Below are 17,559 nucleotides of genomic sequence, written 5' to 3' on the forward strand. Positions count from 1 at the left end.
CGGGCGTCCGTCATCTTGTGGAAAGTGGAATCTGTGTGGACTGTGGTGGAGGCAGGAGCAGCAGAGGATTGAGCACGACGCTCCTCGGGTGGTCGAGCGGATACGATTTTGCATTGGGGAGATCGGGGAATGATGTGCTTTTATTGATCTTTGATCCGCCAAGAAACGAATAGTGTTTTTTTTAAAAAAACATGCAATAATATAGAAAAATGGGAACAAAATAAAAGGCCTAAGTCAAAAGTACAATAAAAAAGTTGAGATCTAGTTTACTCTCCTGACCATAAATCGCACATACGTTTATCTTCCGCCAAGTGACGTTTGGATTGAGGACTGTTGTGTCGGAAAATTCTTCCATTAATCTCATTCCAAATTTTCCAGAAAATGAGCAACAGAAGCAATTGCATTGTGTGACAGAACCGTCAAGTTAAACCGGCTAATTAAGTGTAACGGCCATCATTTGAACACATCAGGCGCATTAGCTTAATTAGACGTAATTTGACAGTCTGTTTCCAACCCACAGGCCGACCGAAACACATCAGAAGTCTCGCACGACGGCGAGCGCAGACGGTACCAGCATGATACAATTTCACAAAAAACAATAATATTAATATATTTATAAAATAGCTTTCAATCTAGAATTAATATAAGAAATGACAGCAGCGGAAGAGAATCTAACCTGAGGAATATTTATAATAGAGAACAAGTAAAATAAAGACAATAAATCGAGAACTATGGAGATGTGAGGACAGGACATCACATCGAGCCCACCGATGGGAGTCCTAGTTAGCTTCTACACCTGAAACAGGGTAAACAACAAACCCTGACCATCTAGTACTCAGCAAGACTTATCCGACTATTGGGTATACTTAGCCCACATATCTAGACATGCACGGCTTTCTGGCTGGTGGTTTGTTTGCAGAAAAAACATCTAAAAGTGAGTCCTTACTTTCCATATTTTAGCTCAAGATTTTTCTTTAGCCTAACCATCAGCTAATATTTGTATAACAACTAGAGCAAACATGGTAGAGCACTAAATAACAATTCAAAGTAATCATCAGCATATATCATTCATATTCCATCTCATTATACTACGATGTGACCAAGAGATCAAGACTCTCATATCCGCGAGACACGGCGAATCGATCCGATTTAACCTTGCAAGATGGACCTAACCAACACGGCACGTATTGGCCCTGTCGGACTATACGAGCCAACCATTCCCCTCTCCGCCTCGAACTACAGGACCGCCCCACCATCATATATTCAGTCGAGCCCTACGTGAGACCACCAAAAATAAATTATGCATCCCTAATTCTCCGAGGTCACTCGACTACCCTAAGGGGTGGGATAGGGTCCTATACTTTCGAAGTGAGACAGTACTAGGCTTACCGATTTCGACTACCTCCTACTTCCGGCATGTGGTTAGTACAGTTCAATCTCCAATCAGCACAGCCAACAACGGTACGGTCCTTACTCTAGTGATTTAATCATGAAGATTTAAAATTAATGGTTGAGTTTAGTCTTAGATGATTAACACATGGGGTGTTACACATCGTCCAGTCTATTCGAAGCAGCTGCTACCTTCCACCAATGAGCTACGCTCTCGCAGGTATCCCAGAAAGTTATATTGACGGTCGCCACAGGTACACTAGGCCAGACTCATAGGCGTCTGGTGTAACGATAGTGTAAATAAATGTAGAGCCGATTCATCTGTGTATCTACAAAGCGGGGACTTCTTCTAGTTCGGCCATCTTCTCTGATCAAGTCGATCTGCAGTCCACCACCGGTTCCTGTACAAGTGGATGTCAAAGCCACCAGCACGCGATGAGAAGGCAATGTCCGTCTGCTGGCAACCTTTACACAGGACAATAGAAGGTTTCAACGAGATGGGATGACCTAATCAATTTGTGATTAAGCAATCCTATGTTCGAACAAAACTGTAACCGACGATAAACAACCGAGGTCAAGGTTTCGAAGACAAGTTATTGCTATTCAACAATCACGCACCCATCTAAGAGCAAGTCCAACAGCTCATGTATATTTACTTGGATATCAGGTTGCAGGCGGAGCGGGTTGCGGCTAGCCGCAAACCCACATAGCTCGCCGCTAACATATTTTTGTGGGTTTGAGGATGTCCACAAAGTCTAACACGCGGGTGACAAATCATTCGTGGGCTTTGCGGCAGAAAACTTAAACCCGCATGCCCCGCATCAAAGGCAATTACCTGGCTTGCCCGGACAGGCAGCTCGCTTGCTTGCACGGTGCAACTCCGTTTGATTAAACCAATAAGCATCGAGTATAGTTGACAAAAACAAAATACTGAAACAAAATAAAAGTCAAAAGGGGCATTCATACTCAGAACAACCGTGTTTTCTATCATCAATCGAATTCAAATTAGAATTATGTTACATCAGCATGAATAAATGTGACATCCCAGCCCAAGGGCTTAATAGTATTGATAGAATACTCATATCAACAAGTTGCAACTTCTTTTCCGGAAGCCAATCTCGAAAGAACTCCAAAGTTAAGTGTGCTTGGCCTGGAGCAATTTCGGGATGGGTGACCGACCGAGAACTTCTTTCCCGGATGCGCACGAGTGAGAACAAAGTGCACAGAAAAGACATGTGTTAGTCTGTGAGGGTTACCATGCTCCTGAACCATCTTTTGCTGGGAATTTCTGAACTAGGGACAAAACAATAACAAGATCAATGATGGTTCCAGTTTCTTGTGCTAGTTTTAGTGGATGGAGCGTACGATGAACTGATGAACAAGAACAATGATAGTTCTCTATTCTCATAAGAACAAACTGACCATTTTTAGTTGCTCATCAGTATGTGTCTTGTGCTATTTTTTACAGTGCATTCCTATTGCTCTTTTTATTACACAGTATGCTATTCCTCTTAGTTTCCAGTTGGGATGGTTTTATTCTTGGTGTAAATTATGCAACTGTCTGCAGGTGTTCCTTATGTTCCATTTAACACTTAGTCATCCTCATCAAATTTTCCTTATGTTTTTGTATACAACAACAACAACAACATAGCCTTTTTTCCCAAGCAAGTTGGGGTAGGCTAGAGATGAAACCCGAAAGAAATAAGTTCAAAGTTCAGGCACATTGATAGCTAGTCTCCAAGCGCTCCTATCCAAAGCTATCTCTTTAGAGATATTCCAATCCTTAAGGTCTCTCTTAACCGACTCATCCCACGTCAGTTTAGGTCTACCTTCCTTATGTTTTTGTAGATCAGTGAAATACCCTGCTTGTGTACCATCTGTCATAGAAAAATAATATCTTATGTTTTTGTATGAACACATGATATTATTTTTTCTATGACAGATGGTACACAAGCAGGGTATTTCACTGACCTCCTAGTTAATGACCTTGAAGAAACTCAAGTTGACCAACCTACTAGTGATCCAACCATCGATGACGGCCCTGCCGCAGCCAAGTGTTCTCAGGGTAGATAAAAAAAATTCAGTACTGAGGAGGACTGTCTTCTTGTTTCAGCATGGTTAAATGTGGGCATGGATCCTATTCAAGGAGTTGATCAATCCCAAGGCACATATTGGGGAAGAATATATGATTATTTCCATGTAAACAAGACATTCGAGTCAACTCATACCATGATATCTTTAATGAATCGTTGGTCCGGTATACAACATGATGTGAATTTGTTTTGTGGCTGTGTGACCAGGATTCAGGATCGGAACCGGAGTGGTTCTAGAGTTGATGACAAGGTATACGCATTATTTCAGTTGTATGATCATTATTTGATGTTTATTTTGTTTTCAAACTTGCAGATCGCAGAAGCTTGTGCACTATTCAAGTCAGAAGACAGGAAGAATAGGAAGTTTACCTTGATGCATTGCTGGAATATCCTGAAGGACAAGCCCAAGTGGATGGAGAGGCGGAAGGAAATTACTTGTGCCAAAAAAACAAGCAACAAGAAACAGAAGGCAACGGCCATTTCAAGTCTTGCATCAGGAGAACCTGCTGCCCCGGATGCCGGTGGTTCGGATGCTCAACCATCAGGAAGACTGGATGGAAAGAAGAAAGAGAAAAAGAAGCTAAGGCAGGGTAGAACCATTGAAGCAGTTGAGTTTCTAATGGAAAAGAAGAAAGAAGCTGACCGTGAGAGAGAGTTGAAGAAAGATGAGAGGTGCAACAAAGCCTTTGCTCTGCAGGAAGAAAGGCTCAAATTGGAGAGGGAAAGGTTTGAGTTCCATAGAAAGCTGGAAGAGGACAAAATTATTTATATGGATTTGAGCACAATGACCTTCGATGACCAGCAGTATTTTGAAGATCGTAAGAGAGAGATTCGGGAAAGGCGTTTCAATAACTAGATCAGACTACTTTCAGCTCCGGTTCAGTGATCTTTGAAAGATCCTTAAACTGTTATCTTTTTTTGGAAGTGCCACTGCTGTGCACTGCATTGTTATCGTAATTATCAGCGTCATGAACTAGTAGTATTATTATTCGGTCATGAAACTGTGTTGCTACTGAAATGAATTGTCATGCTTTGAAATGAATGTATATCATCCAGATCTGTTATGCTTTTGAAATGAATGTATCCTCTCCAGATTTGTTTCTCTATTTATGAAAGTTCTTGTCTGATATGTGCAACTTCTAATATTTGTTAACTGGTAATTGGTAGCTACTCAATATGTTAATTATTTTAGTTTGTACTTTGAGCCTCCCGTGGATTCTGAACCTGGTAATTAATCAGCATGCGTTTTGTTCTGGTGTTGCTGCACGAGGTCTGACCTTGATGGCACCGTTCTAGACTATATGCAGTACACCCAAAGCTATGCAGCTGTGCGCATCACTTCAGGCCAACCAGATTTAAGGAATGGTGCTTGCTACATTACGACTTGGTTGTGTCTTTTCAATGGAAAATTCCTAATCCCCCACACGATTGTTGTGAGTCAGGACTACTCAGTCTGCTTCCCCTGTGTTGGAGACTCTGGAATAGTAGGGCCTATGTTAGTTTTCAAGGTGGGATCTCTGATACTATGACGATTCACTCCAAATGGCTCAGGCTCCATGAGAAAGATTATTCAGCATCAAAGCAAGCATCAGCACTACTATTCAGCATCAAAGCGCTGTTATTAGACACAAGTGAACAGTATCTGCAGGCATAACCTGCTCAGTCCAAAATAGTCTGGAAGCTAAATATAAATTGTAATAAACATCAGCTAGGGCAGCTCAGTTGCATGAAAAACATAACTGAAGAAAGTGCTACTGCCATTATGATTCTAGGAACAGGAAAAGCAGAGCTTAGGAACTTGAATTTCAAATATCATACATTCTGCAACTTAGGTAATAACATACATATGTAATGGTAACTTACACGCGTGCCTCGAGTATTTGTTTGCAATATCTAGCACACAAAATGCATGAGCAGTAATACATCGAAGCACCATCAGAACACATTACCTAAATCTACAGATATATTTATGTTGCTAGATGCAAAATAAACTCTGAATGCTTAAACATATTTATCATGGTCTCCAATATTTATTCAATGGAGTACAAATTTTCATGGTTTTGCCACAAGTGCTCGATCAGGTCCGCTTGAAGCTGAGTGTGGGTTTCCTTGCTCTTGATATTTTTGTAATTCTGAATGAAAGCATCAAGTTCAGGTGCAGCATCATGGGAAACTGTCACCCTTTCTCCCATATCTTCGTAGTTGCATACATATTGGCCCTTGTCGTCGAAGTTGTAATCATAGTTATCACGCTCGTCTTCAACAATAATGTTATGCATTATGATGCAAGCCATCATAATATTATGGAGCGTCACTTCATCCCACAAATGAGCTGGACCACGAACAATAGCAAAGCGAGATTGGAGAACCCCAAATGCCCTCTCAACATCCTTTCGACAAGCTTCTTGTGCCTTTGCAAAGTATTTTTTCTTATTACCTTGTGGCTCTGGAATGGTCTTCACAAAAGTTGCCCACGACGGATATATCCCATCTGCTAGATAATAACCCATCGTATATTCATGACCATTGATCTTAAAATTAACTTGTGGACCTTCCCCCTCAACAAGCCTTGCAAATATATTCGATCTTTGCAGCACATTAATATCATTGTGCGACCCTGGCATGCCATATCCATAAATCTACAGATGCAACTGCTTCCAATATAATTGTAGGCTCCTTTTTGTAGCCCCTGTACATCTCGTGCCATGCAGCCAGACAGTTTTTCCAGCTCCAATGCATACAATCTATGGACCCAAGCATACCAGGAAATCCTCTGCTCGCTCCAATTGCAAGTAACCTAGTTGTATCTTGTGCGTTAGGCCTCCTCATGTACTCTGGTCCAAAGACCTCAACAACAGCTACTACAAACTTTCTCAAAGCTTCTAGAGCGGTGCTCTCACCAATACGAATGTACTCATCCAAAGCATTAGCCGGAACTCCATAAGCTAACATACGAAAAGCCGCAACGACCTTCTGTAGACAAGATAGTCCTAGCACACCAGCTGCATTCCTCTTCTGCACGAAATAGTCGTCATGTTCCTCAACAGCCTTCATTATGCGAAGAAATACATGCCGCCTCATCCGAAACCTATGTCACGATGCAATTAAAAAATTAGCAACACTATAATAGGCATACCATGATAATTAGATATAATTTATATAGAACATGCGAACCTCCGTCTGAAAGTCTTTGCTTTGAACGTAGGATTATCTGAGAAATAGTCTTTGTAAAGAAGAGCATGGTATAAAAGTCTTTCACGATCCAGTACATCATGTCCCTCAACCGATCCAATTCGACCCGGATTATTTGCCGAATCCTCAATGATCATTTGTGTGGCACCAAAAAAAGGATCATCCTCATCATCCGAAGATGAGGGATCAACCACTTCATTCATCACAAACTGATTGAATTCATCATCGGACTCCATCTACAGGACCCTCAGCTCCTTTTTCCTGAACCCTGCTACCCCGAGGAAAAGCTATCATCCATCTGTTCAAATAATTGAGAGCCATGGTGCCGCATAGATGAGATTGTTACCTGTCACTGAGGCGACAGGCCAAAAAGGAGGCTCCGGCGGTGGCAAAGTCCAGCCGTCCAGGACACTCCAAGGATCAGCGACACAATCAGCCCCAAGCAGCAATGGCGTGCAGCAGTCATGCAGGAGGAATCGTCCCGCAAGACTGCAAGAGCCCTGCCCGTGCCGGGCGGCGCGCGGACCACGCGATCCCGAGCGCGGACGACGGCGGCGGACAGACCTGTCGCCGGCGGGAGGCGACAGAGGCCGGCAGCCACACCTTTGCGGAATGAGTAGGTGCCGCCGTGTCGCCCCGAACGCGTGCGTGCTGGCAAGCGGCGACGCAGGACCCAATCGCGACGGCGGCGGCGGAAGAACAGCGGTGGCGGCGTGGGGACTCGATCGCGAAACGAAATGTCGGAGGAAAAAGAAACGTCGGAGACACGGTCCAACAAGTTTTGAATATGAAGAGTCCAGATTATACCTAGCCTGTTGGGTTCTCCCCCATTGCGGCCCTTCTAATTTTTTTGCAGCCCTTCCAACTAGCTACATTTAACTAGTAGTATTGCTAATCTCTTGGACTTGCTCTAACAGTGCAGTGACGATAATCAACTACGCTTAGTTTGCTCAAATTATCTGATATTACCTCCACATGGAAACAAAACGATCTATAAATTGGAATGGAGGGAGTAGTTATAGAGAAAGAGTACGTGGCGTTGGTGACTGAATTTAGAAGAGGGTAAATGGTCTTCGCAAAAAAAAAGAAGAAGAAGAAGAGGGTAAATGGTCCACAAGGAGACACGGCTTGAGAAACACGTAGCGTTGAGTGTGTGCCCGTGTGGTAGGCTAGGATTGGGCTTGGAAGAACTTTTATTTTACACGAGTTCTTATACGTAAAATTAGCCATTTTGTGCGGCCTAATTTCGTGAACAGCTACCCCTAGAAGAAAATTCACTTGTTCGTTTTGCTAGATTCAATTTAACTAATGACTTTGAATTAACAAGATAACTAACACCGCGGACGTTTAAACCTACCAGAGAGATTCGATTTGTCCTTGATCTCTATGCTGGGCCAATACGATTTCACACGGCATTTCTAGGCCTGTACAGTGTTAATTTGGGTGGGCCAACTCTATTTTTTCCCCCTCCTCTGCTCGATGGTGTATGCGGATGACCTGAAGAGCTCGATTCAAAGGGAGGAAATCTAAAAGCTCGGTGGCACGAAGCTCGAATTTGTGTTGCGGCGCCGGCGAACTTCGATCAGCAGCAAGAAGCTCGATTTAGGCAGATCAAGCTCCGAAGCTCGTGTTCAGTTTTGGTGGGTGGAACCTCGATTCTAGGGCTTTAGATGAAAGGTAAAAAATTTTAGATGTAATTTTGCTAATTTGAAGTACTAAATGAAGTCTATTTACAAAACTTTTTGCACAGATGGGTTGTAAATCGCGAGATGAATTTAATATTGTTAATTAATCCATGATTAATTAATAATTAATAGATGGTTACTGTAGCATCACTATTACAAATCATGGATTAAGTAGGCTCATTAGATTCGTCTCGCGATTTACAGCCCATCTATGCAAAAAATTTTATAAATAGATTTTATTTAGTACTCTATGCATATATCCAAATATTCGATGTGATATTTTTTTTTATATTTACGGGGTTTACAAGTTATGATCTAAACATGGCCTAGTCACCTCCAGTTAATTTTGGCGTTTCCTCGTCGGCTTCGCCAAGTCGAGGTCGTCAAGGTGGGCATATCGAGCTAGGAGCCTTCATGGACTTCTTCTTACAGTACAGCGGAGTGCGTCAGCAAGGGATTTTCTTCCCCATTAAATCTATTCTAGTTCGTTGTCCTGTGCTCCCCTTTTCTTCAAGATTATGCACTTTAATACTTCCAATATGTTGGAATAATTTGTCAGAAAATCAAATTGGATTAGTTGATATCGTTGTTAGGCGTGTGGAGATGATTTGGCTGAGATGCCATTGCTGTTTGTGTGGAATATGCTAATCTGATAATTATCCTTGTGTTTTTATTTTGTTCTCTCGGCCAATCTTGGCGCTATTTATCAGAAGTTAGCACTGGCATCCCTCCATTAGTTTCTTATAACTACCGCAGATAGTGCATTAGTGCGGCGAGAAAAAAACATTATCTTCCACACAAGACCTGACAGCTCCGCTTCCGCTAACGTGGGGGGCTGTGGACGGAGCTCCGTTTCCGCTAACGGGGGGCGGGGGAGAGGGAACGTTAGAGGGCCTAGCTCTGCAGACGAGCGAACCGATGGTCTCCACGTGTATCGAGACGGATGAGTCTTGTGGCTGACGTGTGGGCCACGTGAGCCGCGGATCCTAGCGCTAGAATAGAATCTTTACCGCGTTAAGAAATGAATGAAGTCTATTTGTAAAACTTTTTTTTATAGATGGGTGTAACTTTTCGCGACGAATCTAATGACGGTAATTAATCGATAATTTGCTACAGTAACCATCCTCTAATCGCGCGGTCAAAAGTCTCATTACATTCTTCAGGGTCACTAGCGCGGAGTTCTAGAGTTAGTTTTGTAAACTGAGTTTGTTTGGGTTTTGGAGTTAGTTTTGTAAACTGATTTTATTTGACACCGTAATAAACGGTGAAAGTGTCACTATCCACCTGCGCCCTACAAAACCAAACGGGGCATGAAGCCGCAGCCGGATTGGGAACCGAACGCCTGAAACCACGCGCAAATCCACGCCCCTCAGTTCCCTCCTGCACCCGCTCCACACAACACCGGGAGGTCACTCCAACACCAAACCCGCACGTCCCCACCGGCAGCCGCCACCACCCCACCGGTCTACGGCGCACGCGTTCCACCGACACCCGTCCACGCGGTTTTGTTGCTAGGTAGAAATCCCATTTCCCGCTGCGAGCGTCGCGCGGCGCACACCGGCCCTCCGCGCCCGCGCCGCCCCCTCCATCCGACGGCCGGGGTGCGCCCAGCCCCGCCTCTCGCGGATCGCGATCCGTGGCACCACCCCTCCAGCCAATCAGGACGCGGAACGCCATCTCGCCGGATCGCTCCCTCCCCCGCCTATAAAGCGGGGCGACCCGGTCCAGCAGAATCTGTCCATTCCGAGCTCTCGCTTTGAAACCGAACCAGCTCCCACCACCCAGCTGCCGTTTCTAGAGAATCCCCTGCGTTTCGAGATCCCGGTCGCCACGATGCCTGCCCTCGCCAAGCCCGCCTCGCGCCCCGCCAAGACCGTCGCGGCGCCGAAGCCGAAGCCCGCCGCCGCCAAGCCCAAGGTCGCGGCCGGCGCCGCCGCCTCCCACCCGCCCTACTTCGAGGTGAGCCTTGCACGAACTCCGTCTGGTTTCGTCCTCGGTTGGGATTGGGTGCTGATCGGGATTGGGTTTTGTTCCGTGCAGATGATCAAGGAGGCGATCTCGGCGCTCAAGGAGAGGACCGGCTCGAGCTCGCACGCCATCGCCAAGTACATGGAGGACAAGCACGGCCCGTCACTGCCGGCCAACTACAAGAAGATGCTCTCCATCCAGCTCCGCGGGTTCGCCGCCAAGGGCAAGCTCGTCAAGGTCAAGGCCTCCTACAAGCTCTCCGACGCCGCCAAGAAGGAGGCCCCCAAGGCCAAGCCCGCAGCCGCCAAGACCGTCGCGGCCAAGCCGGCCAAGGCCGCCGCGAAGCCGAAGAAGAGCGCCGCCGCCGCGAAGCCGAAGAAGACCGCGGCCGCCGCCGCCGGGACCAAGCGCAAGGCGCCGGAGAAGGTCGTGGCGAAGCCGAAGAAGTCCCCTGCGGCGAAGGCCAAGGCTAAGCCCAAGACTGTCAAGTCCCCCGCCTCCAAGAAGGCCCGGAAGGTCGCCGCATGAGATGGTTCCATAGGTCGTAGCTCTTATTGTGGTGTGGTTGTCCCTAGGGAGTTGTACAAATGAAGTGTGTTCCCTAAGCGTCTCTGATCCGGTGTTGTGGTAGGTCAGTTCAATGTATCCAGGTCGGTGTTAGTGTAACTGATGGTTAGGTTTCTTGTGAGGGAGATGTATCTCGCTCTCTTATATATGATATGAACCTGCAGTTTGCCAGAACTTTCTTGTGATGGAAATTGTTTGTTTCAGAACGTCTTTGTTCCGTTTCTCTCGTTTTAGTTGGGGAAAAGACCATGGGCCCTGAACTTTCTGATCTCGGTGGGCAGCCTATCATCCAATCGTGATGGAGCTGCTTCGACGGTGTTCTTGTGCCTGAAATCATTTTGTGTAGTGCGCAAGATTCCAATGCGTTGCATTTTAATCTGTGATTTTGGTTTGTGCTCTGTAAAGTGAATTGATGCGGTTTGGTTTGTGGATAAAGGTGAAAGGGTGCGCCACCGCACAATCGTTGCGTAGTACGCTGCTGTTCCTCCTTGTAAAAGTGCGCCCTCATTTTGTAATCTAGCATGGGAATCGTAGCGACAGGCACACTACTACGGCCTCGAAACCTGACTACCTGAGGCGGCAGAGGATCAAGCTGTTCGTGGCCGCCGCGTTATCCTGCAGGACCCGAGTTCCGGGAACGGGTTGATGATGCTTCTGCTCTCCAACTTCCGTTACAGGCGATGCGATATCTGCGTGCGCTTATCGTGGCGTGCCCCGTGCCCGCGGAGAAGGATTCGCCCGCCTGATGCACGTTGCGGTGGAATGGGGGAATGGATGCGTCGCCCGTGGCGACGGATCACGTCGACTCGCGAGCGTCCAAGTTGAAACAATGGAGCGCGGCCGCTTCGCCGTTTCCCCGCGGATATCGGCATATCGCACCGGGAAATCAGAATTTGGACGGCCGCGGGATTCAAATTTTCAGAGCCCGGGTTGCCGCGCTGCGTGCCTCCATTCCGCCAGCCAGCGGAATCTCTCGGGTGGTCGCGGCCTCGCATCCCCAGCTTGCTTCAGCAAGGGAGCCACGGCCAGCTCGTCGGGTCGGCCCAGACTCCTCGCGCCGCCTTCGACCGGTCCGCCTCGCAGGCGTGGTGAGCTAGGTCGGCCGGCGGCGTGTGCTTATCCCCTTCCTCGTAGCTTTGCCGGCATGACCACCGAGCGCGGATCCGGCGGCCACCGCCCTGCTCCGAGCGGATCCGACCGCCACCACCCTGCTCCGCGCGGATCCGGCCGCCACCGCCCTCCCCCGCACCGCGCAGGCGCGTGCGCCGCTCTATCCGCCGGCCTGGAGCACGGCCGGAGGGAGCACGGAGCAGGGGAGAGCCAGGCCGAGCACGGCACACGCCGCCGCCTCCGTCGGCACCCGGGCCTCCGCCAGGACCATCAAGCCGACCCACGTCGACGCCGAGGTTCAGGAGACCGGGCCGAGCCGCTGTCTCATCATCCAGCAGCGCGCGGGCGGCTTGTCCCCGTCCCCGTCCCCGCGCTCCTCGTCGCTACCGGCGGAGACAAAGAAGAACACCAATCGAGCCCTCCGAAGCAACGCACAGGCAACGAAGAAGAAGAAGAAGAATCGAATCAGCAGGTATGATAAACACCTCTATCTTCCCCATCTATTTATTTCCAAAAATACATTTTCTGCGGCACCTTTCTGCCCATCCACGCACCCACCTCCGCCGCCAGCTTACCTGCCGGAGCGAAGGGGCCTGAACTCGCGCTCCCCCCTCTCCCCGTGCTCGCCCGCTCGGCACGCGGCGGGTAGCAGCGCCCACTACCCCCGCCCGCGGCGGCGGTGTCCATCCCTGCCCCAGGAGCTGTCTGACGAGGCCGGCAGCATGAGTTCAGGCCTCAAGAAGATTTATGCGCTGGAGTGAAGCTGCCGCCGAGTAGTGCACGGAAGTAGGAGCTCCCGATTAGCCTGGTTACAATTCACGCACCAGAAAAAAAGATTAGATCATCCCCTTCCATGCGGCCATGCCTTTCACCCTCCACTAATCAGAGTGTCTCACGAATGAGGCCTGGACTGCGGATTATAGCAGCCGACTCTAGCTAGCATGTTGAAATAGAGCACATTAGAACCCAAATTTGAATGAGAAAATGGGAGAGATAGCAGTAAGACAGTGGGGGGGGGGGGGGAGTAGCATAGAGATGGCATAGTTCAAGATTTGCAATTGCCGAAGATCAATTTGAGCACTGGCAGTTACTGTCCTGTATAGAACAGAGGGATAATATAAGGGAGATGAAAGAACAGCGAAGAGTAACGTACTAATGTGTGCATAAAGTACAACGACAAAGAAAACCAATTTTTTTTTTTAAAATGAAAAAAAAGGAAGACAGCAACCTATTAGCACACCCATCACTACTACCAAAAACTAGCTTCTCAGATTAACATAATGTGTAGTATAAGGATTTTTGTTATGAATAAAAACTCCAATCAGTGCACCAACTAATTCTTGGCTGCTACCTCTAAATCTAAGCACGCTGCCATAAAATGGGAAAGCCCCTCTAACCAGCAGCAACAGATGTATTGAACATAAAAAAACTCCCAGCTTTTGCAAAGTAGATAATTTATACTACTTTTTTAACCATTGGTCTAATGTAATCATATAATCTACATGCTAATTAAAAAAATATTCATTGCCTTATCAATGTACTTGTAAGTTGAGTTCTTATTTGCGTCTATCATCAATCCAGGTTATGATATCTGTAACCCAGATTTACTCGGTATGGAGGATGCGTTAGCTACAGCTAAACCTCAGTCATCTGATCACCAACCTCCTCTGCCGAATGAAGAAGCTCGGGCTGTTACCAATAAAGTAGACAGTGAAGTTCACCCGAACGAGATTTAGAATTGATTATTTCGATGTTCCTAAATTTTCTTAACTCCTTATTTATGTTAGCCTTAATGCTAAACAAGAGAAGCAGGTTGCCAAGAGCAGGCCAACAGATTGGATTTCAGGATTTCCAATTACAAATGGACGTTTGCAGGTTAGGATCATCATATGCCACATGAAGTGTGTACATCTCTACTGTGGTTATAACCTTTTGAATCCATGTCCGGTCCAGATTATAAAGAACAATGACCTTCAACTGGTTCTGGAACTTTTGGAACTGTATATAATGGTAAATAGAGAGGCACTGATGCTACAATAAAAATAATCAATGACAGATGTTTTGCTGGGAAGCCATCTGAGCAAGAAAAGATGGTTCTTTCTCATACTTCCTGATCTTTGTTTTTTGTTATGCTTGTCTGCATATTGATGGACTTCTGGAATGAATCATCTATCCTTGCGGATCTGCATCACCCAAATGTTGTCGCGCTTTATGGTGTTGTTCATAATTTGGCTGCAGCCCTGCATTAAAACCTGCTTGCAGGACTTGGAGCAAAGATTCCTTGCAAATTCCATACCAAAGAGAACTATTCTTCTAGGCGATGACAGCTACTCCACAGAATAAGTTTCTACCATAAAAAAAATCTCAGCTGCAAAGATGAGTTTTCTTTTGCATATACACAATTTGGAAAATGTAAGTAATAGTTACGTTGCATAATTGGTTTATCTTCAACCACAATCAGATCACCGAAGTTCACTTTCTATATATAAAGATCGAGGAAGGGCCCTCAGGCGCGGCAATGCCGCGCCATCTTTCTAGTTCCCAATAATTCTTCAGCCCAAAAGTTCGGAGACAAATAAATGCCATAGTCAATGAACACAGCTACCGGAAGAGCACCGCTCCAACACAAGACGGTTCCACACTCCACATCCATAGAGGACCGCACCAGATCTTCAGAATTCATAACACAGGGGCCGATGCCAAATCATCACGAAGGCTCTATTTTCACGGTGATGCCATGGCGCGGCCTGCTGGCCCGGTGCTCCCTCCGTCGCTGCAGCACACACGCGGAACGGCGGTGATAGCGCCATGCCAGGCATCCTAGCCTCCAGAGAGTGGGAGAGGCGGAGAGCTCTCATTGGCCGGCCTTTTCGTCCTCATCAAACATGTTTTTTCTCACGCCCATCAGCTTCCTCGAGCGCGCCGCGCTCGTCTACCCCGACCGCCCCGCCGCCGCCGTATTCGCGCAGAACACTCCTGTGATCTGCGCGCTCAACTCCCGCCTCGACGCCGTGCCGGCGTCTGCACTCCTGCACCTTTGTTGCCCACGCGGTGCCTGCACTGCACAGGAGGCGATCATGGCGCGCGGCGGCGGCACAGATGCTTATTACGGCAGCGACATCCTTGCCGCCGCGCCCGACATGGAGGAGACTTTGTTCGTTACAGGGTTACAGCCCGTGGTGTCCACCACCGTTATTGCCGCGCGTGCGACGTCTGTTTCTTCAACCTGCCTCCGCGTCTTCAGCACCCAGCAGAGGCCGGTCAGCGCGCGCACGGCGAGGACTCCGGGAGGATCGGAACTTCGGAAGTGCAAGGGCTGAGGCTGCAACCCTCTCTGGCGGGGCACGGGACCGAGTGGCACAGAGGCTCCGACCGCCGGCGTCCTTGCGGAGCTTTGTGCGCGCGCCATGTCTTCCACATGCCGTCCCGCCGCCGCCACCATGTCCAGCGCAGCGCCGATCCCTCCGTCGCCCACCTCGCCTCCAGGCCAGATATCACACCGGCGGTGGTCAGAAGCAAGATGGCGAGGCTCCCAAGTGCCTGTGAGGAAGAGGGTAGAAGCTAGGGACGGACTGACCGCTGCGCCGCCGGCGCGACATGGACGGGCAGGACACCCCAAGGGCGGACGGTATCTGAAATACCCTCCGGGGTGGACGGTATTTCAAATACCGTCCACCCCTGGATGCCTACTAGCCGTCGGATCCGTCCTATGCGGTTCAGATTGGAAGCATCTAAATCCTCTGGAGCGTCCGTCTTCCTCACCAGTCGCGCGCCGCGCGCGGCAGCCGGTGGCCGCCTCAGGGGAGCAAGAGCGTCTTGCTCGCTTCGCCGGCGACGGCACGGCGGCGGCCAGTGGTGGCTCGAGCGCGATTGCATGCGTTCGTGGAAGTGCTCTGTATCTGCTCTGGTTTCCGGCGAGGCTTGTCGTGGTGCCGCGCTCAGTCACTGGGCGGCGGTGGACGCGCCGCCAGGACTGGCGCGGCGGAGTTCGAAAGCTGCTGGCGCTGGAATTGGCACGGCAGAAAAGGCCGCAATCACCGGACTCGGCGCGGTGCCAGCGAAGAGCATGTCCGGAACGCGCTGCGGCGGCGGTTCTCCTGCTCCTGCGAGGCGTCTGGTGGTCGTCCTTGTCAGGGTCGGAGCTCCAAAGGCACGCTGCTGTAGCAAGCATGTCGACATGTCCGGAGAGCAAGCGAGCTCGGCAGCTTATCAGAAATCTGCTGCAGGTTAATTCTCAATCTCAGGAGATCGATTTTGAACGAGGGAGAAACTAGAGAGACGTCAGCCAACTCAAGTCATCATGTATTGACTCCGACTCCTGCTGTATTTGTACAGGTCCAGGGGGTGATCGATTGATTCGTGCTGTAACTAACTGCTGATGAGGCATCTCTAGTCAGCCGGATCACGCCTGAATAGCGGCACGCAGGCCGTTACAACGTACAGGTTGACCACGTATTTTGCTTACAGATTTGGTCATGCGTTATTGTGCAGTATCATGGTGAAGATTTTTTCTTTTTTGAACCAAAGTATCATGGTGAAGATGAACCGGCCAAAACTCAATGTTGGGACCCCAAACTTACGATGTATCAATGCTTGCAAATTCTGTTGTCTCACAGAGCTGCTAATCAACAAAGCAATGTGCTTGGTAAAATGCAAGGCACTCTGACTCTGACCAGCGAAACAGAAATGACAGAGATGCATGTACGGTTTGTATCTTCAGAGACTGCGCAAATGTTAGTCAGATTTGAATAAACGAAACTTGAGGTCGGTTTCGCAATAGCAAGACAAGAGTCACTGGAATCATGGTTACCGTCACTCATCTCTGCCACGATGATCTAGCTAGCTAGGTTTCCAGTCTGAAGTTCTGAACTCATTGTTCGTTCGTTCAAGAATTTAGCACTGCTACGATGCGTAGCAAAGCTCAATCATAGCAAGACTATAGCCTACACATCATGCCATATTGAATTGTTCAGTCGCTGAACTGACGATTGGATTGGGCGATTTGCCTCTGATGGTCTCTGTCCAGCAATCCACTTCAGAGTTACATGTGTTTCTCTTCTTCGCAGGCTGCGTCCAACCAACGCGATTCGGCGGGGTGACGATTGACGAAACAACAGCGCAGCGAGGGCCGAGGGAGCTCCCCAGCTCCACGGGAGGGCCAAGGACGGAGAAGAAAGACGAACAGGGTACGGCGGGGCGCGGGACAGAGTGGCACAGAAGCTCCGACCGCCGGCGTCCTTGCGGAGCTCGCCATGTCTTCCACATGCCGTCCCACCACGCCCAGTTCCCTCCGTCTCCCGCTTCGCCCCCGGGCTAGACCGGCGGTGGTCATAAGCAATATGGCGAGCGGCTCCAGGTGCCTTTGAGGAAGAGGGTACAAGGGACGGACTAGGTGCTGCGCCGCCGGCGCGACATGGACGGGCAGGACGACGCCAAGGGCGGACGGTATCTGAAATACCGTCCGGGGTGGACGGTGTTTCAAATACCGTCCACCCCTGGGTGCCTACGGGCCGTCGGATCTGTCCTCTGCGGTTCAGATTGGAAGCATCTAAATC

General features: G+C 48.6%; 5 protein-coding genes and 1 long non-coding RNA gene across 7 annotated transcripts; 4 read left to right on the forward strand and 2 right to left on the reverse strand.

Moving 5' to 3' along the window:
- The first annotated feature begins 3,368 nt into the window (after positions 1-3,368).
- On the forward strand, positions 3,369-4,588 carry LOC120684012. 2 transcript variants are annotated; one of them, XM_039966096.1, is made up of 3 exons: positions 3,369-3,588; positions 3,690-3,732; positions 3,796-4,588. In XM_039966096.1, exons 1-3 carry the CDS (start codon positions 3,512-3,514, stop codon positions 4,336-4,338), a joined length of 663 nt encoding a protein of 220 aa, XP_039822030.1. In that variant the 5' UTR covers positions 3,369-3,511; the 3' UTR covers positions 4,339-4,588. The 2 variants fall into 2 exon arrangements, with proteins under 2 accessions (XP_039822030.1, XP_039822029.1); XM_039966095.1 differs by having other exon boundaries at positions 3,690-4,588.
- Positions 4,589-5,352: 764 nt separating this feature from the next.
- Positions 5,353-6,935, reverse strand: LOC120683899. The gene is made up of 2 exons (XM_039966000.1): positions 6,657-6,935; positions 5,353-6,570 (listed from the first exon to the last, which is right to left on the reverse strand). The coding sequence occupies exons 1-2, from the start codon at positions 6,908-6,910 to the stop codon at positions 6,087-6,089; spliced, it is 738 nt and encodes a 245-aa protein (XP_039821934.1). The 5' UTR covers positions 6,911-6,935; the 3' UTR covers positions 5,353-6,086.
- On the reverse strand, positions 5,513-5,992 carry LOC120681279. The gene has a single exon (XM_039962791.1). It carries the CDS (start codon positions 5,990-5,992, stop codon positions 5,513-5,515), a length of 480 nt encoding a protein of 159 aa, XP_039818725.1.
- Positions 6,936-10,084: 3,149 nt separating the features above from the next.
- Positions 10,085-11,079, forward strand: LOC120682646 (histone H1-like). Its single transcript, XM_039964626.1, has 2 exons — positions 10,085-10,318; positions 10,400-11,079. Exons 1-2 carry the CDS (start codon positions 10,193-10,195, stop codon positions 10,853-10,855), a joined length of 582 nt encoding a protein of 193 aa, XP_039820560.1. The 5' UTR covers positions 10,085-10,192; the 3' UTR covers positions 10,856-11,079.
- Positions 11,080-11,895: 816 nt separating this feature from the next.
- Positions 11,896-13,807, forward strand: LOC120680505. Its single transcript, XM_039961999.1, has 2 exons — positions 11,896-12,476; positions 13,586-13,807. The coding sequence occupies exons 1-2, from the start codon at positions 12,039-12,041 to the stop codon at positions 13,631-13,633; spliced, it is 486 nt and encodes a 161-aa protein (XP_039817933.1). The 5' UTR covers positions 11,896-12,038; the 3' UTR covers positions 13,634-13,807.
- Positions 13,808-13,812: 5 nt separating this feature from the next.
- On the forward strand, positions 13,813-14,110 carry LOC120680506. Its single transcript, XR_005677691.1, has 2 exons — positions 13,813-13,879; positions 13,958-14,110. It is a non-coding gene; the product is annotated as an uncharacterized LOC120680506 (long non-coding RNA).
- The last annotated feature ends 3,449 nt before the right edge of the window (positions 14,111-17,559 follow it).

The sequence above is a fragment of the Panicum virgatum genome, chromosome 7N (assembly GCF_016808335.1).
Source record: "Panicum virgatum strain AP13 chromosome 7N, P.virgatum_v5, whole genome shotgun sequence".
Classification (NCBI taxonomy): Eukaryota; Viridiplantae; Streptophyta; class Magnoliopsida; order Poales; family Poaceae; genus Panicum; species Panicum virgatum.

What these genes read in the sequence shown, in the direction of transcription:
- LOC120680505 (XM_039961999.1), top strand. Translation starts at nt 12,039, where the DNA reads ATGACCACCGAGCGCGGATCCGGCGGCCACCGCCCTGCTCCGAGCGGA. An exon ending in AAGAAGAATCGAATCAGCAG is followed by an intron (nt 12,477 to 13,585) that starts GTATGATAAACA and finishes TCATCAATCCAG; the next exon opens with GTTATGATATCTGTAACCCA.
- LOC120682646 (XM_039964626.1), top strand. Translation starts at nt 10,193, where the DNA reads ATGCCTGCCCTCGCCAAGCCCGCCTCGCGCCCCGCCAAGACCGTCGCG. An exon ending in CCCACCCGCCCTACTTCGAG is followed by an intron (nt 10,319 to 10,399) that starts GTGAGCCTTGCA and finishes TGTTCCGTGCAG; the next exon opens with ATGATCAAGGAGGCGATCTC.
- LOC120681279 (XM_039962791.1), bottom strand. Translation starts at nt 5,992, where the DNA reads ATGGGTTATTATCTAGCAGATGGGATATATCCGTCGTGGGCAACTTTT.
- LOC120684012 (XM_039966095.1), top strand. Translation starts at nt 3,512, where the DNA reads ATGTGGGCATGGATCCTATTCAAGGAGTTGATCAATCCCAAGGCACAT. An exon ending in GAATATATGATTATTTCCAT is followed by an intron (nt 3,589 to 3,689) that starts GTAAACAAGACA and finishes CTGTGTGACCAG; the next exon opens with GATTCAGGATCGGAACCGGA.
- LOC120683899 (XM_039966000.1), bottom strand. Translation starts at nt 6,910, where the DNA reads ATGGAGTCCGATGATGAATTCAATCAGTTTGTGATGAATGAAGTGGTT. An exon ending in GCAAAGACTTTCAGACGGAG is followed by an intron (nt 6,571 to 6,656) that starts GTTCGCATGTTC and finishes ATCGTGACATAG; the next exon opens with GTTTCGGATGAGGCGGCATG.